General features: G+C 34.4%; 3 protein-coding genes across 3 annotated transcripts; all 3 read right to left on the bottom strand.

Annotated features, from left to right (window-relative positions):
• Positions 1–792: 792 nt before the first annotated feature.
• On the bottom strand, positions 793–2,448 carry LOC142238960 (tubulin beta-2 chain). Its single transcript, XM_075310722.1, has 2 exons — positions 1,922–2,448; positions 793–1,861 (listed from the first exon to the last, which is right to left on the bottom strand). The coding sequence occupies exons 1-2, from the start codon at positions 2,312–2,314 to the stop codon at positions 914–916; spliced, it is 1,341 nt and encodes a 446-aa protein (XP_075166837.1). The 5' UTR covers positions 2,315–2,448; the 3' UTR covers positions 793–913.
• A 3,146-nt stretch (positions 2,449–5,594) lies between these two features.
• Positions 5,595–6,913, bottom strand: bug (thioredoxin domain-containing protein bug). The gene is made up of 2 exons (XM_075312113.1): positions 6,838–6,913; positions 5,595–6,651 (listed from the first exon to the last, which is right to left on the bottom strand). The coding sequence occupies exons 1-2, from the start codon at positions 6,872–6,874 to the stop codon at positions 5,777–5,779; spliced, it is 912 nt and encodes a 303-aa protein (XP_075168228.1). The 5' UTR covers positions 6,875–6,913; the 3' UTR covers positions 5,595–5,776.
• Positions 6,914–19,433: 12,520 nt separating this feature from the next.
• Had2 (beta Hydroxy acid dehydrogenase 2) lies at positions 19,434–20,759 on the bottom strand. The gene is made up of 3 exons (XM_075310072.1): positions 20,610–20,759; positions 20,143–20,521; positions 19,434–19,995 (listed from the first exon to the last, which is right to left on the bottom strand). The coding sequence occupies exons 1-3, from the start codon at positions 20,639–20,641 to the stop codon at positions 19,462–19,464; spliced, it is 945 nt and encodes a 314-aa protein (XP_075166187.1). The 5' UTR covers positions 20,642–20,759; the 3' UTR covers positions 19,434–19,461.
• Between the last annotated feature and the right edge of the window lie 3,328 nt (positions 20,760–24,087).

The following is a 24,087-nucleotide window of genomic DNA, read 5'->3' as shown; positions in this document are numbered from 1 at the left end:
AAAAAAAAAACAAATCAAAACAAAGGTAGAAATCGCCTTCTTATTTGTTCTTGATAAATTGCTCTTGTCCTTACATTAGTCACTCCTAACAAAAATCCGGCAGGCATTTTATGGCTTTGAATTATGCATTACATTTAATTTTTTATGTTTATACCGGCAAAATATGTTTTGTTTATAATTTCTATCTGCAAATAATATGGCTTGCAGAAAAAATCAGCTGTCACATTTTTCGATTAAAAGTCCGAAAAAAAGAGTTCACACGTGTGACTCAGAACAACTAACTTTGTGTGTGGTGTGTAGAAAGTGTATAGTGTGGTGCACAATGCGGTGTGAGCCAGAACAGACATGTATGTCTGAACTAATATCTGAACAGATCTAATTAGATCCAATTTGATATTATTAGATAGGATTGGATCCTCCAATTTTTACACGGGTATAGAAAATTTTGTCAAAATTTTATTTGTATAAAAAATTTTGTCAAAATTTTATTTCTATAGAAAATTTTGTCAAAAATTTTATTTTTATAGAAAATTTTGTCAAACATTTTATTTCTATAGAAAATTTTGACAAAATTTTATTTCTATAGAAAATTTTGTCAACATTTTTTTTCTATAGAAAAATTTGTCAAATTTCGCTGTATACTCTTCAGTAAGTTTACATTTTTTTCAATTACAATGCAAAGCAATGTCTTGCAGTTGGCAAGAGTACACGAGTCCTCTCCAAAACTCCCAACTCGTATAAAAATTAATTTTCACTAATTTTAACAATTAATTGAATAGATTTATCACAAAATTAGTTTTTAAATATAGTACCAAAGGCCTAGTACAGATCTTTAGATTGAGTATATATTTTTCGAAAGACAAAAACAGCTATACATCGTACTGGGAATTTAACTATGTAGAATTTGTCATCATTATTCATCACCGCCACCCTCTTCATCCTCATCAAATTCACCTTCTTCATCGGCTGTGGCCTCTTGATATTGCTGATATTCCGAGACCAAATCATTCATATTACTTTCGGCTTCGGTGAATTCCATTTCGTCCATGCCCTCACCAGTGTACCAATGTAGGAAAGCTTTTCTTCGAAACATTGCCGTGAACTGTTCGGAAACACGTTTGAATAGCTCTTGAATAGCCGTGGAATTACCAATAAAGGTCGCCGACATTTTAAGGCCCCTAGGAGGTATATCACAAACAGCTGTCTTGCAATTATTCGGAATCCATTCGACAAAGAAACTGCTATTTTTATTCTGGATATTTAACATTTGCTCATCCACCTCCTTCATGGACATACGGCCACGGAATATGGCTGCCACAGTTAAATATCGACCATGCCTTGGATCACAGGCAGCCATCATATTTTTTGCATCAAACATTTGTTGGGTTAATTCTGGCACGGTGAGGGCTCGATATTGTTGAGAACCACGGGAGGTGAGCGGAGCAAATCCAGGCATAAAGAAATGCAAACGGGGAAATGGTACCATATTGACGGCCAGCTTTCGTAAATCCGCATTTAATTGACCTGGAAATCGTAAGCATGTCGTTACACCTGACATAGTAGCCGATACCAAATGATTTAGATCTCCATATGTGGGTGTTGTCAATTTCAGAGTTCGGAAGCATATATCATAGAGGGCTTCATTGTCAATGCAATATGTTTCATCGGTATTTTCCACCAGCTGGTGGACACTCAAGGTGGCATTATAAGGTTCCACTACTGTATCAGAGACTTTGGGTGATGGAACTACAGAAAAAGTATTCATTATGCGATCGGGATATTCTTCACGAATTTTGGATATTAATAAGGTACCCATGCCAGACCCGGTACCACCGCCCAAAGAATGGGTTAACTGGAAGCCCTAAACAGATACCCACGCATTAACAAAAAATATGTTCCAATTTCCATATATAACTCATACCTGAAGACAATCACATCCCTCAGCCTCTTTACGCACTACATCCAAAACCGAATCCACCAATTCTGCTCCTTCTGTGTAATGACCTTTGGCCCAATTATTACCAGCTCCCGATTGACCAAATACAAAATTGTCGGGTCGGAAAATTTGACCAAATGCCCCCGATCTCACAGAATCCATTGTGCCAGGCTCTAAATCGACTAAAATTGCCCTTGGAACATATTTGGCTCCTGTGGCTTCATTGTAGTATACATTTATACGTTCCAGCTGCAGATCACTATCGCCATAATAAGTTCCTGTAGCATCTATACAATGTTCATCCGAAATAACTTCCCAAAATTTTCCACCGATTTGATTACCGCACTGACCAGCCTGAATGTGGACAATTTCACGCATTTCGAATATTTCAACAACTATTGAGAGAAGCTTAAAAAGCGCGAAGAAAGTTTTATTTTTTCGAATTAAGAGGGAAAATTGAAAAAATAGTTTGTCCTCTGCTCTGAATCAACTGAAAAAATATTTTATGTATCTAATAAAATTTGAATCTAGATCAAGGCATATGTGATAGAAACAAGAATGTAATTATAAATGGGGGTATTTTCTGAACAAGTAGAAATAAAATTTTCAGAAATGAGATTTAGAAAAAATCTCCTATAGAAATGAAATTTCCGAAAAATTTCCTACAGAAATGAAATTTTGGAAAAATATCCTATAGAAAAGAAATTTTTGGAAAATTTCCTATTGAACTAAACTTTGAGAAAATTTTCTATAGAAATAAAATTTTGAAGAAATTTCCTATAGAAACGAAATTTTCCAAAAATTGCCTATAGAAGTGAAATTTTCATAATGTTTCCTATAGAAAAGAAAATTTCAGAAAATGAAATGAAATTGTGAGAAAAGTTCCTATAGAAATGAAATTTAGAGAAATTTTTTTTAGAAATGACATTTTGAGAAAAATTCCTAAAGTAATGAAATTTTGACAAAATTTCCTATAGAAAAGAAATTTTGGCAAAATCATACAGAAATTAAATTTTCCAAACTATATACATTTTCAGAAAATTCCCATTGGAAAGAAAATTTGAGAAAATTTTCTTTAAAAATAAAATTTTGCTATAGAAATTAAATTTTGAGAAATTAAAAAAAATTCTATAGATATGAAATTTCCCGAAAATTTCTTTTATGAATGAAATCTTCAGGAAATTTCTTATATAAATGGAATTTTCAGATAATTTCCTATAGAAATGAAATTTTTGGAAAATTTCCTATAAAAATGAAATTTTCAGAAAATTTCCTATAGAAATGAAATTTTCAGAATATTTCCTGAAGAAATCCAATTTGAGAAAATTTCCTATAGAAATTGAATTTTGAGAAATTTTCCTATAAGAATTCAATTTTCAGAAAATTTCCTATAGAAATTAAATTTTCAGAAAATTTCTTATATAAATGAAATTTTTAGAAAATTTCCTATAGAAATGGAATTTTGAGAAAATTTCCTATATAAATTCAATTTTCAGAAAATTTCCTATAGAAATTCAATTTTCAGAAAATTTTCTTAAAAATAAAATTTTCAAGAAAATTTCCTACAGAAATAAAATTTTGAGAAAATTTCCTATAGAAATGAGATTTAGAGAAAATTTCCTATAGAAATGGAATTTTGAGAAAATTTCCTATAGAAATGGAATTTTCAGAAAATTTCCTATAGAAATTAAATTTTCAGAAAATTTCTTATATAAATGAAATTTTCAGAAAATTTCCAATAGAAATTGAATTTTCAGAAAATTTCCTATAGAAATGAGATTTAGAGAAAATTTCCTATAAAAATTAAATTTTCAGAAAATTTCTTATATAAATGAAATTTTCAGATAATTTCCTATAGAAATTAAATTTTGAGAAAATTTCCTATAGAAATGAAATTTTCAGAAAATTTCCCTAGAAATTGAATTTTCAGAAAATTTCCTTTAGAAATTAAATTTTCAGATAATTTCCTATAGAAATGAGATTTAAAGAAAATTTCCTTTAGAAATGAGATTTAGACAAAATTTTCTATAGAAATGGTATTTTCAGAAAATTTTCTATAGAAATTGAATTTTGAGAAAATTTCATATAGAAATTAAATTTTCAGAAAATTTCCTATAGAAATTAAATTTTCAGAAAATTTCCTATAGAAATGAAATTTTCAACAAAATTTCCTACAGAAATAAAATTTTGAGAAAATTTCCTATAGAAATGAGATTTAGAGAAAATTTCCGTTAGAAATGAGATTTAGAGAAAATTTCCTATAGAAATGGAATTTTGAGGAAATTTCCTATAGAAATTAAATTTTCAGAAAATTTTTTTATAGAAATAAAATTTTCAGTAAATTTCTTATATAAATGAAATTTTCAGATAATTTCCTATAGAAATGAAAATTTTCTTTCCTATAGAAAGACAATTTTTCAAAAATTTCCTATAGAAATGGGATTTTTGGAAAACTTCCTATAGAAATTCAAATTTTTGGAAAATTTCCTGTAGAAATAAATTTTCAGAAAATTTCCTATAGAAATTAATTTTTAAGAAAACTTCCTATAGAAATTGAATTTTCAGAAAATTTCCTATAGAAATTCAATTTTCAGAAAATTTCCTATAGAAATTCAATTTTCAGAAAATTGTCTTAGAAATGAAATTTTCAGAAAATTTTCTTAGAAATGAAATTTTCAAGAAAATTTTCTTAGAAATGAAATTTTCAAGAAAATTTCCTACAGAAATAAAATTTTGAGAAAATTTCCTATAGAAATTAAATTCTCAAAAAATTTCTTATATAAATGAAATATTCAGATAATTTCCTATAGAAATTAAATTTTTAGAAAATTTCCTATAAAAATGGAATTTTGAGTAAATTTCCTATAGAAATTGAATTTTCAGAAAATTTCCAATAGAAATTGAATTTTCAGAAAATTTCCTATAGAAATGAGATTTACAAAAAACTCCTATAAAAATGGAATTTTGAGAAAATTTCCTATAGAAATGGAATTTTCAGAAAATTTCCTATAGAAATGGAATTTTCAGAAAATTTCCTATAGAAATTAAATTTTCAGTAAATTTCTTATATAAATGAAATTTTCAGATAATTTCCTATAGAAATTAATTTTTAAGAAAACTTCCTATAGAAATTGAATTTTCAGAAAATTTCCTATAGAAATTCAATTTTCAGAAAATTTCCTATAGAAATGAAATTTTCAAGAAAATTTCCTACAGAAATAAAATTTTGAGAAAATTTTTTATAGAAATGAGATTTAGAGAAAATTTCCTATAGAAATGAGATTTAGAGAAAATTTCCTATAGAAATGGAATTTTCAGAAAATTTCCTATAGAAATGGAATTTTCAGAAAATTTCCTATAGAAATTAAATTTTCAGAAAATTTTTTATAGAAATTAAATTTTCAGTAAATTTCTTATATAAATAAAATTTTCAGATAACTTCCTATAAAAATGAAATTTTCCGAAAATTTCCTATAGAAATAAAAATTTTCTTTCCTATAGAAAGACAATTTTTCAAAAATTTCCTATAGAAATGGGATTTTTGGAAAACTTCCTATAGAAATTCAAATTTTTGGAAAATTTCCTATTGAAATGAATTTTTTTTTTCAGAAAATTTCCTATAGAAATTTTACGTTTGTCGTTGTTATAAAAAAAGCAATTTTAATTTTTTTCGTTTTGTAATTAGCTAAAATATAAATACTATAATTCATTATAGAATGCCATATAGAGATATAACCCCCTCAAAAAAAATGTTATCCCCAAAATTATAACTATATTACAATCTAAATGGGACTTTGTGACATCAGTTCTTTCCGTCTAATGATAGTTGAGGTCCCTCTTTCAATTGTTGTGCTCCAGTTCTTCGGATTCTCTCCAATTTCTTTTAACCATTTCGACAATTTGTGTACACAAACGAGATTGGGCAAAATAATAACCGGCACATGTGAATATAAATAACCAGGCCATAATTAAAACATAATCGGTTCGACTATCCAACGAGAATACCAAGGGTGAGGTGGGTAGATTTTTGGGTACTTCAGCGGGTTTAAGACCTGTATGTCTTGTAACAAATGTATTACAATTGCTTTGACCTTTGTATTTGACCACGGGACGTCCTTGATGGAACAGCATAACAGTGGGCAAGGCCACTATACCAAATTCGGTATTAAAACTTGGAAATTTATAAGCATCTATCGCTGCCACAGGTATAGTCTTAAAGGCATAAGGTAATTCAGAAATTGGAGTGGATAACAGAGAACAACCCAAGCAAGTGGGAGTGTAGAAGAATACAACTACACAACTACCGGGCTGATAGCGTTTTGTGGTATTTCCAACCGGTTTTAGTAAGTCGACAATTTCCTGAACCGAGTTCATGACACGTAATTCATTTGTTCCATTTCCTATTAGAGGATTGTCCAGAAGACATTTCACCATAATGGGTGGTTTTCGTGGGACTTCTGTTGCAGATGGTGAGGGTAGCAAATGTAGAATATACTCGTCATCCACAGAACATATTTCCATGTCATCATAGCCAACAAAAGTGATGAAATCGTAAAAGCAACGTCCACGACTAACACCCAATTCATCGGTCATTTCTTCCACAGTTTTGTTGGTGCTAGTTCCATTGTTGGGATTATCTTTTTGCAAGAAATCAAATAATTTGTAAAATGAGAAAAAGAAATGTTTCTTTGCCATACATGTTGAGGCACAAAGAGCTGCAAGACGGGGAGACAAAAACAATGATATATAAGAAACAAAGTACGGTTTAATTTGGAATGTGAATTCCAAATTTGGTAAATGGAGGTCGAAATGACACGAAAAATTTGGCATTTGGGCACAGGAAATAGAAATCTCTAGTATTTTTCACTTGGGGATGCTTTTTTCTTTGATGCGGTACTTACAAAGTATAAACAGCGTAAACAATAAATTTTTCTTCATATTAAAGATGAGAAAGTTGTATATTTACGTAGGATAATATCTGAAGACAGGGCTGTTCAATACTAGGGTTTGTATTTTAGTGTTGCATTAGTCACATCACATGGGACCTACAAAGGTAAAGAAAAAAAGTTTGGAAATGTTCGTTGTGTACAAGCAAGAGAAAAAACAAAAATGCTAACTAAAGGGAGATTTATTAGCTATTATCTTGTTTGTTAACACCGGTTGAAACAGCTAACGCATGTTTTGTTGTTATTGTAAACATTTTTGTGATTTCATCCATTTTTGTTATGTGTCGTCCCGACTATAAGTTTTTCCGGACGGAATTTCTGTGTTTGTAAAGAATCTTACAGTGTGGCCAATCGATACGAATTGTCGGCGATGACTAAATAATCGGTAAATGTTTTTACGATCCTATAAACATGCAGCAGTATCGATTATGCCTTCGGACTTAACATATATTTTGGCCAATATATGGGATATGTTCGACGCGAGCACTGTCGCCCGGATAAACTTATAGTCTGGACGGCATTTAGAAGAAACAATATACTAGGCTCCCTTTTCCTTTCAGGCTCTCACTGATCTGCGGCAGTGCAGCTTAATGCGCTTTACAGACTATCAGTTATTCCGGACGACAGTGCTCGTGTCGAACATATCCCATATATTGTGCACATTATACGTTAAGTCCGAAGGCATAATCGATACTGCTGCATGTTTATGGGATCGATAACACATTTACCGATTTTTTAGTCATCGCCGACAAGTCGTATCGATCCGACACACTGTAAGATTCCTTACAAACACCGACATTCCGTCCGGAATAACTGATAGTCTGTAAAGCGCATAAGGAACATAATTGCCTTCATCAGGACCTCTTGTTTGTTGTTCTAAGATTTATTTAATAGAAGACGGACAAGTGGAGGTTCTGAAACTACTTTAAAGGGGATCACTATGGACCTATAGTGGCCTAAGTGAACAACAATTCAACACAAAATTGACATCAATTTCTTCTACAACCTATCCTAACCTATGCGCTTGTGTACATCAGCTTGTATCCAGATCAAGGAACTTTGTAACGAAGATGGGATGTGTCCAGAGTAAACTAGGTTTAGCTGGACAAACAAAAAACTGGAGCACACTTCAGGTACGCTACAACCAATTACTGACATGTAGGAATTGAGGTGGTTGCACTTGCCTGATCTTAGTTGGGCTAAAACTATCCCAGGATGTCTGGGGTATACTGCGGAGATATCCTGTTGTAGTTCTAAGGGCAGCGTTCTGGCAGACCTATTCACTACGTATCGCTTGTTTGAGGTGTTCACACAGGCGCTGCATCGTTTACAACTGACCGATAAATTGCCTTATATGTAGTCAACAAAGTTTCTTTCTCCGTAATGCGCTTTACAGACAATCAGTTATTCCGGACGACAGTGCTCGCGTCGAACATATCCCATATATTGTGCACATTATAAGTTAAGTCCGAAGGCATAATCGATACTGCTGCATGTTTATGGGATCGATAACACATTTACCGATTATTTAGTCATCGCCGACAAGTCGTATCGATCCGACACACTATAAGATTCTTTACAAACACCGACATTCCGTCCGGAATAACTGATAGTCTGTAAAGCGCATAACGCCGACTTGAGGACCTTGTTTGAAAAGTGCCGGAGATATCGCCCAACATGGGGAACTCAATTCTTTGTAAGTGCTCAACGATAAAGCTGATACGGATTGACGTGTTAGATGCCGTCTATATACCCTTTTGTTGGAGGAAGTTCATCCCTCCATGCCTTCTCTATTTGGTATTGGTCTGGGATAGAGAAAACTCCAAAACCATGGTGTGTGTAACCATGTACCCAATAATTTGGTTCTTGTGAACCGGTGTATGGAACTATTCTGGTTTAACATCCTGAAGTTGGTAGAATTACATGTCATGCGTTGATCCGAGACCTTATCAACTCAGAGAGAATAATTCAAGAATTCAATCAATACGTGCAAAGTGATGCGTCAACCAGCACTGGATTATAAAGATACGTAACACCATCGGAATACATTGTTCCGGTAGCTAATTATGAATAACTAATTCTGGAAGCTGCATCGGAATGGGGCAGCCAGCTCTGGAACTGCTTAAAAAGAGATACAGTCCGCCGGTTAGAACCTGTACTCCTTGTAAAGCTCGTCCATAGACAGTGGTTGCTATGCCATTAAGGCTTTATTGTGCACCTTAGAAAGGTTTAATGCGCACAACCAAGGATCCTAAGTGATGACCAGAGATTTTAATGTTTAAACTTTCTGCCCTATGCAAGTGAATGCTCTCATGCATAAACAGAATAAAACTAACTGGGGCTGCGTTAGAGAATACAGAAATCATCCATAATGGGCATTTCTCTCAGAAGAATTCCCCGGATTTTGTCATCGCAGAAATTTCATCTTGGCGTACTGCCAGCACAAGCCTAACTTCCCACCATGAGACGAGCTTTGGTTTCACTGGTGGTTTGTCTGTAACAACAGATATCGACCACTTCTAATCCAGATCACCGGAATCAATGAGCTACGGTTAACATAAGCAAGTTGTGAAGCACGGTGAAGGACTCCGGTAGAACATCAGACTTTGTTTTGCGCGAGACCTACCTACTACATTCCAGAATTTGTTCCTGTAATCATTCTTCAAACACGAAATCTGGAAAATTGGCGCAGTGATACATCTAAAGCCAAGGCAAAATTCAATAAGGATGCCGAGTACATATCTATCTCTCTCTTGAGTTCTTAACCTCCCGAAGTACTTATTTCAAAGATCTTTGGTACGGTCCGTCATGCCACTTTTTTCGAGACGATGACGAAGCGGCTTATACTTGGAACTTAGAGAAGCCAGATTCCCGAGATCTAGGTTTAAAAAAGGACTTCCCCAGAGTATAAGGCTTTTTGCCGCATTGTATATATTGTCGATTCATTCCCTCTCCTGATGACTTTGAGACCGAGGATAAATCCGGGCCTTTTATAGAGGACATCTCTGATGTATACTGGGCGAAGACAAAGAAACCACTGATCCGGAACAGTGTAACATGGGTCTCATGACACCTGTCCACACACTATCTACAAGATCAGTCCAGAAACAAATAGATCAATCCTCAAAAGTTTTAAAAATTCTCTTATTCCTATCTTATCTCTCCTTAAGGTTCTTTACCTCTTTACTCTTATACCTCTATTCTCTACATTTAAAGATCTATTCAAATATTTTTAATTTAAATTATACGATATTTTTGTTGGGGGGTTTTCTTGTTTTGCAATATTGTGGCAGTGCTCAATGAGACAAAACAGCATCACTCTGTCTTGCCATTTTTGAGGCATGCAAAAACCATATCACCCACATGCCAACTTGAATGTATAGACACATTTTTCAATTCTCGAGAAGCAAGCAAAATAAATGAAAGAACAAGGGACAACTTGGAAACTTGGCCATTTGCCCGTCATCATCATCTTAAATGCATTTAGGTAAAATGTATCCGAGATTTAAGTTAAGCAATGGCAACTGAACCAACTGAATGAAATACAAGAACTGCATCATTTCTAGAGTTCAAGTTGGGTTTTATCACAGTCCTTCTCCTATCCATGCTGCATTGGCCTTAATAGCAAGCAGACTTTGATTGTAAATTGTAATTTAGATAAATTTTCCTATATCGCCAGCCAACAGGGTCTTCTATCCAACCCTGCCCAATCAAGCCAAATGCTTCTCATGCACCCACATGTAATGTAATGGTCGCATTTTCAGTTCCCAAAAGTGAATGACATCTACAAATGTTGCACAAGAAAGTTATAGCATAAACTTTGGGATATCGTTTGAATTTTTGGCCAAGAGATGGGCATGTAGGGAGAGGGTGGGATCTAAAGGAACCAAAGTTTTAGGCAGTAGTCTTTATTACCTTTTGCACTTTGGCAACTGAAAACGTAGTAGATGACGATGAAGTAGGCAAGCAACCAACCACAAGGAGATGGAAGATGTCTATGGTTATGGTCAGGGCACAAATAAGGTGAACAACAACAGCAAATTGAAAAGAGTTTTCATTCCTTCCTTCTATCATGTAAGTAAAGAAACTGTCAGTCAGTTTCAGCTTGTTTTAGTGGTTGCGGGTTTGAGAGGACAATGAAGTTTTCCTAAGATATTTGAAAAATGTTCTAGGTTTTCTTCATTGATCAAACATCCAATTGGAATAGCAGTATTCAATAAATTACAGGAAAACCTAGTGAATTCAATTGAAAAACTTTCCATATTCATTCCCTTAGTCATTGGTCATTGAGATCATAAAATCACTGGAGATTTCATTGAAATAAATTAAAGGGAGACGATAGTTGAAGTATAGGGGAATCAGTACAAATGATGAAATCAATAAGGATAAATTCAAGAGGGTACTTGTTCTACTTTCGGACACATTTTGAATCCTCTTTTAGCAATTGGTTGTTTTTATTCAATCAAAATATCAGAGTATACTTGGAAACAAAATCATAGTAGATGTCGGTAGGTGAACTTCTATTTCTATAATCTTTTTTTGGGGAACCAAAAATCTACTATAGAATTCTGCCCCGGATAGCTTCATGTCTTTAAATTCCCTGATACCAGAAATACATAAATCAAAAATTGGTGGAGTGTTATTGAACAGAGGAACTGCAGTTTACTTACTGAGAACTCGATCTTCATAGTCTCTACTGCACCCAAAGAAATTTGTTAGTAGGGACAGCAGAAAAGTCTGCTAAAACAGCAGAAAGTCTGCTGAAAAAGGGACAGCAGTCACTGTTTGCTGAAATAGCAAACATTTCCTGCTATTTTTGAATCTCGATTACACTAAAACATGTTTTATCTTGGCTAAAACAAATATAAGTGTCACCTTAGGGGATATCCTAACATAATTAAAACAATATTTTATGAATATCTATAGTATTTGACCAAAAATCTGAATATTTATCGAATTGAGGCATAACAGCAAACAAAATGTTTGCTGATCGTATTTAGTAGATTGTAAGGATATTACATTGCAAAAATGTACCAAAAACTACCTTTGGTTCTTAAATATGCTTTGGGGAAAAATGTATAACCCAAAAATTTTATAAATTGTTGTTCATTTGGCCCTGAAGTACAAAAATATAACAGCAAACATCGACTGCTGTTTTTAGCAGACTTTTTTCTATGAGTGTGGGACATTTAGAGGTTTGCAGTTTTTCCACTAAGATTTCAGTGGATTTCTTCTACCACTAGGAAGACCTTCAACTCCAACCGATTTTGGATTCAGTTAGGGCTTTTCCTGAGTCTTAACTCTACATTATCAACTCTGGCTTGTATTTATCCAAAAGAGTCTTCGGTCTGCCGTTTACCCTCTGATTCTTTGGTTTACAGTTCTATCTTTGGTACTTTAGTTTCGCTACTGAGATTTATGTCTGGGGTTCTCCAATCGGCACGTGGATCCATGATTCTCCCTCCTAGTTTTCGGTATATAGTTCCATCTGTATTTTCAACTCTGGCTTGTATTTACCCAGCTGAGACTTCGGTCTGCCGTTTACCTTCTGATTCATTGGTTTACAGTTTTACCTTTGGGACCTTGGGTTCATCACTGAGATTTAAGTCTGGGATTCTCCCGTCGAAAGGTGGATCTGTGATTCTTCCTCCTAGTTTTCGGGATATTTATAGGTTTGCAGTTTTTCCACAGAGATTTCAGTAGTCCCTTCTACCACTAGGAAGACTATAGATTCCCTTCAACTCCAACCGATTCGGTTTATAGTCGCCCAACTATGGGTTCTGTTAGGGATTTTCCTGAGACTTACCTCTACATTTGCAACTCTGGCTTGTATTTATCCAACTAAGACTTCGGGCAGTCGTTTACCCTCTGATTCTTTGGCTTACAGTTTTACCTTTGGAACTCTACATTATCAACTCTGGCTTGTATTTATCCAAAAGAGTCTTCGGTCTGCCGTTTACCCTCTGATTCTTTGGTTTACAGTTCTACCTTTGGTACTTTATTTTCGCTACTGAGATTTAAGTCTGGGATTCTCCCATCGAAACCTGGATCAGTGATTTTTCCTCCTAGTTTTCGGGATATTTATAGGTTTGCAGTTTTTCCACAGAGATTTCAGTAGTCCCTTCTACCACTAGGAGACTATAGATTCCCTTCAACTCCAACCGATTCGGTTTATAGTCGCCCAACTATGGGTTCTGTTAGGGATTTTCCTTAGACTTACCTCTACATTTTCAACTCTGGCTTGTATTTATCCTACTAAGACTTCGGGCAGCCGTTTACCCTGATTCTTTGGCTTACAGTTTTACCTTTGGAACTCTACATTATCAACTCTGGCTTGTATTTATCCAAAAGAGTCTTCGGTCTGCCGTTTACCCTCTGATTCTTTGGCTTACAGTTCTACCTTTGGTACAGTAGTTTCGCTACTCAGATTTATGTCTGGGGTTCTCCAATCGGCACGTGGATCCATGATTCTCCCTCCTAGTTTTCGGTATATAGTTCCATCTGTATTTTCAACTCTGGCTTGTATTTACCCAGCTGAGACTTCGGTCTGCCGTTTACCTTCTGATTTATTGGTTTACAGTTTTACCTTTGGGACCTTGGGTTCATCACTGAGATTTAAGTCTGGGATTCTCCCATCGAAAGGTGGATCTGTGATTCTTCCTCCTAGTTTTCGGGATATTTATAGGTTTGCAGTTTTTCCACAGAGATTTCAGTAGTCCCTTCTACCACTAGGAGACTATAGATTCCCTTCAACTCCAACCGATTCGGTTTATAGTCGCCCAACTATGGGTTCTGTTAGGAATTTTCCCGAGACTTACCTCTACATTTTCAACTCTGGCTTGTATTTATCCAAAAGAGTCTTCGGTCTGCCGTTTACCCTCTGATTCTTTGGTTTACCGTTCTACCTTTGGTACTTTAGTTCGCTACGGAGATTTAAGTCTGGGATTCTCCCATCGAAAGGTGGATCTGTGATTCTTCCTCCTAGTTTTCGGGATATTTATAGGTTTGCAGTTTTTCCACAGAGATTTCAGTAGTCCCTTCTACCACTAGGAAGACTATAGATTCCCTTCAACTCCAACCGATTCGGTTTATAGTCGCCCAACTATGGGTTCTGTTAGGGATTTTCCTGAGACTTACCTCTACATTTGCAACTCTGGCTTGTATTTATCCAACTAAGACTTCGGGCAGTCGTTTACCCTCTGATTCTTTGGCTTACAGTTTTACCTTTGGAACTCTACATTATCAACTCTGGCTTGTATTTATCCAAAAGAGTCTTCGGTCTGCCGTTTACCCTCTGATTCTTTGGTTTACAGTTCTACCTTTGGTACTTTATTTTCGCTACTGAGATTTAAGTCTGGGATTCTCCCATCGAAACCTGGATCAGTGATTTTTCCTCCTAGTTTTCGGGATATTTATAGGTTTGCAGTTTTTCCACAGAGATTTCAGTAGTCCCTTCTACCACTAGGAGACTATAGATTCCCTTCAACTCCAACCGATTCGGTTTATAGTCGCCCAACTATGGGTTCTGTTAGGGATTTTCCTTAGACTTACCTCAACATTTTCAACTCTGGCTTGTATTTATCCTACTAAGACTTCGGGCAGCCGTTTACCCTGATTCTTTGGCTTACAGTTTTACCTTTGGAACTCTACATTATCAACTCTGGCTTGTATTTATCCAAAAGAGTCTTCGGTCTGCCGTTTACCCTCTGATTCTTTGGTTTACAGTTCTATCTTTGGTACTTTAGTTTCGCTACTGAGATTTATGTCTGGGGTTCTCCCATCTGCACGTGGATTCGTGATTCCTCTTCCTAGTTTTCGTTATATAGTTCCATCTGTATTTTCAACTCTGGCTTGTATTTACCCAGCTGAGACTTTGGTCTGCCGTTTACCTTCTGATTTGTTGGTTTACAGTTTTACCTTTGGGACCTTGGGTTCATCACTGAGATTTAAGTCTGGGGTTCTCCTATCGAAACGTAGATCTGTGATTTTTCCTCCTAGTTTTCGGGGTATTTATAGGTTTGCAGTTTTTCCACTGAGATTTCAGTAGTCCCTTCTACCACTAGGAAGACTATAGATTCCCTCAACTCCAACCGGTTCGGTATATTGTCGCCCAACTATGGATTCTGTTAGGGATTTTCCCGAGACTTACCTCTACATTATCAACTCTGGCTTGTATTTATCCAACTGAGACTTCGGGCAGCCGTTTACCCTCTGATTCTTTGGCTTACAGTTTTACCTTTGGAACTCTACATTATCAACTCTGGCTTGTATTTATCCAAAAGAGTCTTCGGTCTGCCGTTTACCCTCTGATTCTTTGGTTTACAGTTCTACCTTTGGTACTTTATTTTCGCTACTGAGATTTAAGTCTGGGATTCTCCCATCGAAAGGTGGATCTGTGATTCTTCCTCCTAGTTTTCGGGATATTTATAGGTTTGCAGTTTTTCCACAGAGATTTCAGTAGTCCCTTCTACCACTAGGAAGACTATAGATTCCCTTCAACTCCAACCGATTCGGTTTATAGTCGCCCAACTATGGGTTCTGTTAGGGATTTTCCTGAGACTTACCTCTACATTTGCAACTCTGGCTTGTATTTATCCAACTGAGACTTCGGGCAGCCGTTTACCCTGTGATTCTTTGGCTTACAGTTTTACCTTTGGAACTTGGGTTTCACCACTGAAATATATGTCTGGGATTCTCCCATCGGAACGTGGATCCGTGATTCTTCCTCCTAGTTTCGTAGTTCCATAAGTGGCACTGATACGTTGCAGTTTCCTCTCAGTCTGCTTACAAATTTACCAATGAGACACCAGTTACAAATCTAGGGGTTTTTGAGATCGGTATGCAGTTCTCGGTCAGAGATTGCAGTTGATCCTTTTGGCCATCGACGTGCAAGACTTTGGCCTGAGGATTAGGTTAGGTATAGTGACAGGGTCACTTAGACTATTCAGTCCATTGTGATGCCAAAGTGGTGAACTTCTCTCTTATAACTGAGTGCTGCCAGATTCTATGTTAACCTCAACGACAAGGGACCTCCTTTTTACAGCCGAGCCCGAACGGCATTCCACATTGCAGTTAGACCACTTAGAGAAGGTTTGAAACACTCAAAAATGTCACCAGCATTACTGAGGTGGGACAATCCACCGCTGAAGAACTTTTTGGTGTTCGGTCGAAGCTGGGTTCGAACCCACGACTCTGCGTATGAAAGGCGGGAATGCTAACCATTGCACCACGGTGGCTTCCTGAGAGTTTTATTCTCCCATTGAGATTGGGGACTTCGCTAATGAGACTTTGGCTTTGTTAAGAAGTTTTACCAACTTGAATCTTCTCTGGGAATTTTCTTTGCAATTTCTCACTATTATGGTTTATCATTTTTGCTACTCTTACTGCAACAACGGAACGAGTTTTCAACTGCAGTCTACAGTTTGAAATCCACCCAGTAATGTCATAGTATTACCCTCGCAGGCTCTTTTGTCAGTAGTACCCCAGTTATCCTTAAATCAATTCCTCTCCCACTGAGATTTTGATTTGGGGCTCTGCTAAAGAGACTTTGGCTTCGTTATGACGTTTTACCAACTTGGACCTGGGAATTATCTGGGAATTTTCTTTGCAGTTTCCACACTAAAGGTTGAATTACACACCATGCGTCAATCCGTGCGTTGATGGAAGGGTTCATTTTTTTTTGTTTGCGTCAGACTATTCGAGCTTTTGATTTCGAAGAGAAATTTCAACTCTTCAATCATCGGACGCATTTAACGCATTGAACGCATGGTATGTAATTTTACCTTAAGACTTCAGGCTAAAGTTCTCCCACTGCGAGTTGAGTTCGAAGTTCTGACTCTGGATGCTCTGCTTGAAGTATTGTTGAGCAGTTACTCCACCAGTTGACCAATTTTTGGTCAACATCTCTTCCTGATTCTCCCAAGCATTTTGATTGAGTTGAGATTTTGGTGCACTGTTAACCAACTGAGGACTTGTTTGGAACTTCTACCATGCAGCATTTGCTTTTTTTGCATTTGCATCACTCTGACTTCCACCACAAAGACTTCTATCTTCAATTCTCCCTATGAGACTTCGTCTTGAAGGTCTTAAACTGCGACTTCGGAGTTCTACCAAGCTCATTTGGTTGGCATTTTCCTTACTCTGACATCGTTCTACAGTTCTCACACTGAGAACTCCTTCTAGTTCTTCTTAGTTTCACAGTATTAACATTGTGATATTGGCCTTAGAATATTCCAAGCATAATTCAGTCGGCTGTTCTCCTATTGGGACCTTGAGTTATATCTACCTCATCCCTTTATTATGTTGTTTCACAGCTGTTCTCCAACTGAGACTTTGCAGATTTTCAATAAAAACTAATGCTATTTTCCTACTTTGACTGCGGTCCGAACTTGGATCTGCAGATTATCCGCCGCACTCTAGAAATTTGGCGTTTCGGCTTACAGTTTCCCCCATTAAGCAGTCTTGGACCAAATCGTCACCGTTGTGACTGGGATTTACCGTTCCTTTTGAACATTGGAACTATGTCCCTCCAATCGGTCCTTCGCCCCATCTCGTTCCAATATTTCGTACCGCTTTGAATATCTGTCATCTACTAAAGGCGATACCCTTGGGAAATTTCGTTTACCAAAGGGGTCGATATTTTCCGTTCCCTACCATCAGAGGAACTATTACCTTTATATCGTACTTTAGAATTCTTAATTTTTCACATATGTTTTCTCTCCAACCATCTCTCAGGGAGCCTCTTCGTTTCTAATGATGATAAGCAGCTGTCCAAGGTGGTATGATATGTAAAATGAGAAAAAGAACTGTAGACGTGAAAGTGACGGAACTAGAATCGGTTGTTATTGTTCTTGTAACAGTTTTTTAATGTAGTTTCATCCATTTTGTTCTATGGTTTGGGAGTTCAATTAGTAGCCAGATCAAGGAACTCTGCGACAAGGATGGGGTGTGTCCAGTGTGATCTGGTGGTGAGACGGGTAGGTGTAGCTGGGCAAGCGAAAAGTTGACGAGTGTCACGTGGCCCTTGATTACAGATGGGATACACGTCAGCTATGCTGCTATCAATCACTGATAAGTAGAAATTGAGTCGGCTGCACTTGCCTGATCTTAGTTGGGCCAAAGCTACCTTTGTCTGCCGTGCGAGGTCTCTCTCCTCATGTGCTATGGGCGGTGGTCGAGCTCCGAGAACGGGGTTAGTCTTGTAGCTTCTCACAGTAGGAATTGAGTCGGCTGCACTTGCCTGATCTTAGTTGGGCCAAAACTACCCTTGTCTGCCGTTGGAGGTTTCTCTCCTCAGGTGCTATGGGCGGTGGTCGAGCTCCGAGAACGGGATTAACCTTGTAGCTTCTCACCGCTTCAGATACAGTATACTCAGGAATCCTGTTAATACCTGTCTGGTATGCTGCCTGATCTAGAGGATCTCTTTTATAGCGCTGGATCTCGCGCTCCAGAAGGTGAAGATCAACCCTTACATTCCTGGGTGGAAGTTGCCTATCCCCAAGATGGTGATTTGGATGACAACTTCGATAGCAACCCAAGAGGTACTGCTTTGACATGCAGTAATTGCATATAATTGTGTCGACGCACTGGAATGATCTAGGTCTCCGCATAAAGGTGATCCAGATCTGTACTGCGAGACATCCTGTTGCAGTTCTAAGGGCAGCGTTATGACAGGTCTGCATGTTATTCCACTGCGTGTCGCTCGTTTGAGGTGTCCACACTGGCGCTGCATAATTTACCACTGACCGGCCAATTGCCTTATATGTAGTCAACAAGGTTTCTTTGTCTGCACCCCAACTGCTGCCAGCAAGCGACTTGAGGATCTTGTTTCTACCGCGGAGCTTATCACAAATTGCAGTGGCATGGGCAGACGACTTAAAAAGGCCGTCGAATGTGAACCCGAAAATCTTGGGGTAATTTGTGGTTGGAATTACTTCGCCGTGGACTTTGACATTCAGCTGCCTGCGTACTTCCGCCGTCCATGTAGTGAATAGTGTGGCTGAGGATTTGGTGGGAGATATCCTCAAATTTCTTGCAGTGAAATAACTGGTAAGATCAGCGATGTAGAAGTTCAATCGATCGCATATGTAATCAACAATGGGCCCGGATGCCATGATTGTACAATCGTCCGCAAATGATACAATCTCGACGCCGTCAGGAGGGGGTGGAATCGAGGAGAGGTAGATATTAAATAGTGCCGGAGATATCATCCCACCCTGGGGAACTCTCTGTTTAACTCTACGGGGTTTTGACTTCTTGTCCCTGAATTCCACGTACGACTGGCGTCCGCACATATACTTCAGCACCCAACTCTTGGTTCCGTATTCTCAATGTCCTCGAATAGTGTGGCATGGTTGACCGTATCGAATGCCTTCGATAGGTCAAGCGCCACGAGGACCGTCCTATGACACGGCTTGGGCCGATTGAGTCCCATATTAATATGTGCTAGAATCGTTCATTCCATTTGATGAATCGGTCATTTGAACTTGTTCGTTCCGGAACGACAAAAGACTTCAGTTTGCTATTCCCCCATAAAGATATTGGTCTAGAGATTTTCGAAATTTCTGGAAAATCTTGTATTTATTTTTCAAATTCTTTTTTTAAAGTAACTAATTTGGTTAAAAATTCATCTCGTTCCTTTCTCCTCTCACTTAGTTTCTCTTTCGGTACCATTTCCTCGCATTGTTTGGCAATTCGCTCCAACGTTTCACCTTCTTCCATTTTTGGTATGGGGTCGTAAGTTTCACTAACCTTATGGATTTCACTGCCAAAACGTTTTACATAATCAGCAATGCCATCAGCATTTAAATGGGCAGTTTCTAGGGGTCCCAAAAAAGCATAGCGCAGCCCCAAACCTTGAGTCATTACAGCATCAATGTCAGCAACGGTTAGAATATCCTTATCGACCAAATGCCAAATTTCATTAAGTATAGCATATTGGATGCGGTTTGTGGCAAAACCCAGGACTTCACGTTTTAAAGTTACCGGTTTTTGTTTTATTTCCAACATCAATTGTTTGGTAATTTCAATGGCCTTTGGCAATGTCCATGGGGCTGGTACTATTTCCACTAAGGGTATATAGTAGGGAGGATTTAAAGGATGTGAAACCAAAATCTATAAAAACAAAACAAAAACAGAATCACCAACGTTCATCTGAGTAATGAAGATTTCTCATTGTGTATCCGGTGAGCCTCAACAACAAGTGGACATATGAGAAGTATTTGTACTCTTAGGTTCCCTATTGTGGTATCCTTTACTTACATTATGTCTATGCTTGAGACCATCACTGAACAATGATGGCATAAAAGTGCTCGTTGAACTGGAAACAATCGTTTCTTCCTCGAGTATGTCATCCAGTTCTTGGTACAATGACTTTTTCCATTCAATGCGTTCGGGTATACACTCCTGTATGAAAATGGCTTTCGTTGTCAACTCCTTAATGTTGGTTGTGGTTTTTATACATTTGAATTGTTCCTCGGCACTGAGATGGCCTCGCAGTAATCCTTGCTCCTCAAGGCGATGCAGTTCAAGGTCAATGTACTCTATAGCCGAGGATAATTGTTCAGGAAGAATGTCATAGAGCATAACCTTATAGCCCACAGATGCAAATAACATGGACCAAGCGCGTCCAATCAAACCACTGCAGGAATATGAATGAGAAAGGGAATTTGAATCAATAGAAAATAACGATCATCTCAATTCACTCCCTCTCCCCCATTATTTCTTACCTTCCTATGATTCCAATTTTTTCAGTTTTCATTTTTTTGGTTCGACTCAGTTAGGCTCCTGTAAATCCAAACTCTTCATATGGCTTCCATTAAATCACTGAGTGCAAAGTATTCGCTTTCATTAGTCTTTGATTAATTTAAGAATTTTATTCTGAAATTATCTTACGCTTTTATGTCAGTGGATGAATAAATGATTTATGCATTATTTCCTCTCAGTCTTATCACAAATTGTTTCAGTACTAAGTGATCAAGTGGAGGTTTGAATATACCCTACATTACACTAAGTGGTATCGATAATTTCAAGGGGAAAATTTTGACAAAATTATCTATAGAAATAAAATTTTGAAAAAATTTTCAATAGAATCAAATTTTGACACAATTTTCTATAGAAATAAAATGTTGATAAAATTTTCTATGTAAATAAAATTTTTAGAAAATTTTCTATAGAAATAAAATTTTGACAAAATTTTCTATAGCAATAAAATTTTATATAGTAATAAAATTTTGACAAAATTTTCTATAGAAATAAAATTTTGACAAAATTTTCTATAGAAATAAAATTTTGACAACATTTTAGAAAATTTTCTATAGAAATAAAATTTTGACAAAATTTTCTGTAAAAATAAAATTTTGACAAAATTTTCTATAGAAATAAAATTTTGACAAAATTTTCTATAGAAATAAAATTTTGACAAAATTTTCCAAGAAATAAAATTTTGACGAATTTTCTACAGAAATACAATTTTGACACAATTTTCTATAGAAATAAAATTTTGACAAAAATTTTCCATAAAAATAAAATTTTGACAAAAATTTTCCATAAAAATAAAATTTTGACAAAAATTTTCCATACAAATAAAATTTTGACAAATTTTCTTTAGAAATAGAATTTTGACAAATTTTCTTTAGAAATAAATTTTTGACAAAATTTTCTTTAAAAATTAAATTCTGACAAAATTTTCTATAGAAATAAAATTTTGACAAAATTTTCTATAGAAATAAAATTTTGACAAAATTTTCTATAGAATTAAAATTTTGACAAAATTTTTAGAAAATTTTCTGTAGAAATAAAATTTTGACAAAATATTCTATAAAAGTAAAATCTTGACCAAATATTCTATAAAAATAAAATCTTGACAAATTTTTCTATAGAAATAAAATTTGGACAAAATTTTAGAAAATTTTGACAAAATATTCTATGGAATAAAATTTTGACAAAATTTTCTATAGCAATAAAATTTTGACAAAATTTTCTATAGACACAATTTTGACACAATTTTCTATAGAAATAAAATTTTGACAAAAATTTTCCATAAAAATAAAATTTTGACAAAAATTTTCCATAAAAATAAAATTTTGACAAAAATTTTCCATACAAATAAAATTTTGACAAATTTTCTATAGAATAAAATTTTGACAAAATTTTCTTTAGAAATAAATTTTTGACAAAATTTTCTTTAAAATTAAATTCTGACAAAATTTTCAAAAGAAATAAATTTCTGACAAAATTTTCAATAGAAATAAAATTTTGACAAATTTTCTTTAGAAGTAAAATTTCGATAAAATAAAATTTTGACAAAATTTTCTATAGAAATAACATTTTGACAAAATATTCTTAAGAAATAATATTTTGACAAAATTTTCTATAGAAATAAAATTTTGACAAAATTTTCTACAGAAATAAAATTTTGACAAATTTTTCTATAGAAATAAAATTTTGACAAAATTTTCTATAGAAATAACATTTTGACAAAATATTCTTAAGAAATAATATTTTGACAAAATTTTCTATAGAAATAACATTTTGACAAAATATTCTTAAGAAATAACATTTTGACAAAATTTTCTATAGAAATAAAATTTTGACAAAATTTTCTACAGAAATAAAATTTTGACAAAATTTTCTATAAAAATAAAGTTTTAGCAGAATTTTATATAGAAATAAAATTTTGACAAAAATTTTCCATACAAATAAAATTTTGACAAATTTTCTATAGAATAAAATTTTGACAAAATTTTCTTTAGAAATAAATTTTTGACAAAATTTTCTTTAAAATTAAATTCTGACAAAATTTTCAAAAGAAATAAATTTCTGACAAAATTTTCAATAGAAATAAAATTTTGACAAATTTTCTTTAGAAGTAAAATTTCGATAAAATATAATTTTGACAAAATTTTCTATAGAAATAAAAATTTTAGAAAATGTTCTATGGAAATAAAATTTTTAGAAAACTTTCTATAGAAATAAAATGTTGACAAAATTTTCTATAAAAGTAGAATTTTATTTAAACTTTTAAAAGAAGTACAGATTTGACAAAATTTTCTATAAATTCCATATCTTTAAAAATTCGTGTTGGGCCATTCTATCAAAGTCATTTGTAAGTTATCCCTTGTTGATGCAAGCTAAAATCGTTATTTAAAATTCGACGCATCTACTAAAGAAATAAAATTTTGACAAATTTTCTTTAGAAATGAATTTTTGACAAAATTTTCTTTAAAAATTAAATTCTGACAAAATTTTCTGTAGAAATAAAATTTTAACAAAATTTTCTATAGAAATAAAATTTTGACAAAATTGTCTATAGAAATAAAATTTTGACAAAATTTTCTATAGAAATAAAATTTTGACAAAATTTTCTATAGAAACAAAATTTTGACAAAATTTTCTATAGAAATAAAATTTTGACAAAATTTTCTATAGAAACAAAATTTTGACAAAATTTTCTATAGAAATAAAATTTTGACAAAATTTTCTATGGAAATAAAATTTTGACTAAATTTTCTATAGAAATAAAATTTTGACAAAATTTTCTATAGAAATAAAATTTTGAAAAAATTTTCTATGGAAATAAAATTTTGACAAAATTTTCCATAAAACTAAAATTTTGACGAATTTTCATTAGAAATACACTTTTTGGCAAATTTTCTTTAAAAATAAAATTTTGACAAAATTTGTCTATAGAAATAAAATTTTGACAAAATTTTCTATAAAAATAAAATTTTGACGAATTTTCATTAGAAATAAAATTTTGACAAATTTTCTTTAGAAATAAAATTTCGACAAAATTTTCAATAGAAATAACATTTTGACAAATTTTTCTATAGAAATAAAATTTTGACAAAATTTTCTATAGAAATAAAATGTTGACAAAATTTTCTATAAAAGTAGAATTTTAATAAAACTTTGTACAAGTACAATTTTGACAAAATTTTCTATAAATTCCATAGCATTAAAAATTCGTGTTGGGCCATTCTATCAAAGTCATTTGTAAGTTATACCTTGTTGATGCAAGCTAAAATCGTCAAAACATTTAAAATTCGACGCATCTACAGTTCAAAACTTTGTCACTAATAGAACATAATTCATAATAAATCATTTCTTGCGAAGAAACAATTATTTGTTCCTACTACAGAAATTTGATCAAAATAAGACTTTTTTAATTTTGGTAGATTTTTGGTAAAATTATCTTCAAATTTT

The sequence above is a fragment of the Haematobia irritans genome, chromosome 5 (assembly GCF_050003625.1).
Source record: "Haematobia irritans isolate KBUSLIRL chromosome 5, ASM5000362v1, whole genome shotgun sequence".
Lineage (NCBI taxonomy): Eukaryota > Metazoa > Arthropoda > Insecta > Diptera > Muscidae > Haematobia > Haematobia irritans.
This window is presented reverse-complemented; position numbering and strand designations above follow the sequence as displayed.

Bases quoted from the DNA above. Each gene is read 5' to 3' on its own strand.
- LOC142238960 (XM_075310722.1), bottom strand. From the start codon at position 2,314: ATGCGTGAAATTGTCCACATTCAGGCTGGTCAGTGCGGTAATCAAATC. The intron at 1,862-1,921 runs GTATGAGTTATA...GTATCTGTTTAG, and splicing joins AGGGATGTGATTGTCTTCAG to GGCTTCCAGTTAACCCATTC.
- bug (XM_075312113.1), bottom strand. From the start codon at position 6,874: ATGAAGAAAAATTTATTGTTTACGCTGTTTATACTTT. The intron at 6,652-6,837 runs GTAAGTACCGCA...CCCGTCTTGCAG, and splicing joins GTTTACGCTGTTTATACTTT to CTCTTTGTGCCTCAACATGT.
- Had2 (XM_075310072.1), bottom strand. From the start codon at position 20,641: ATGAAAACTGAAAAAATTGGAATCATAGGAAG. The intron at 20,522-20,609 runs GTAAGAAATAAT...ATATTCCTGCAG, and splicing joins AAAATTGGAATCATAGGAAG to TGGTTTGATTGGACGCGCTT. The intron at 19,996-20,142 runs GTAAGTAAAGGA...TTGTTTTTATAG, and splicing joins GTCTCAAGCATAGACATAAT to ATTTTGGTTTCACATCCTTT.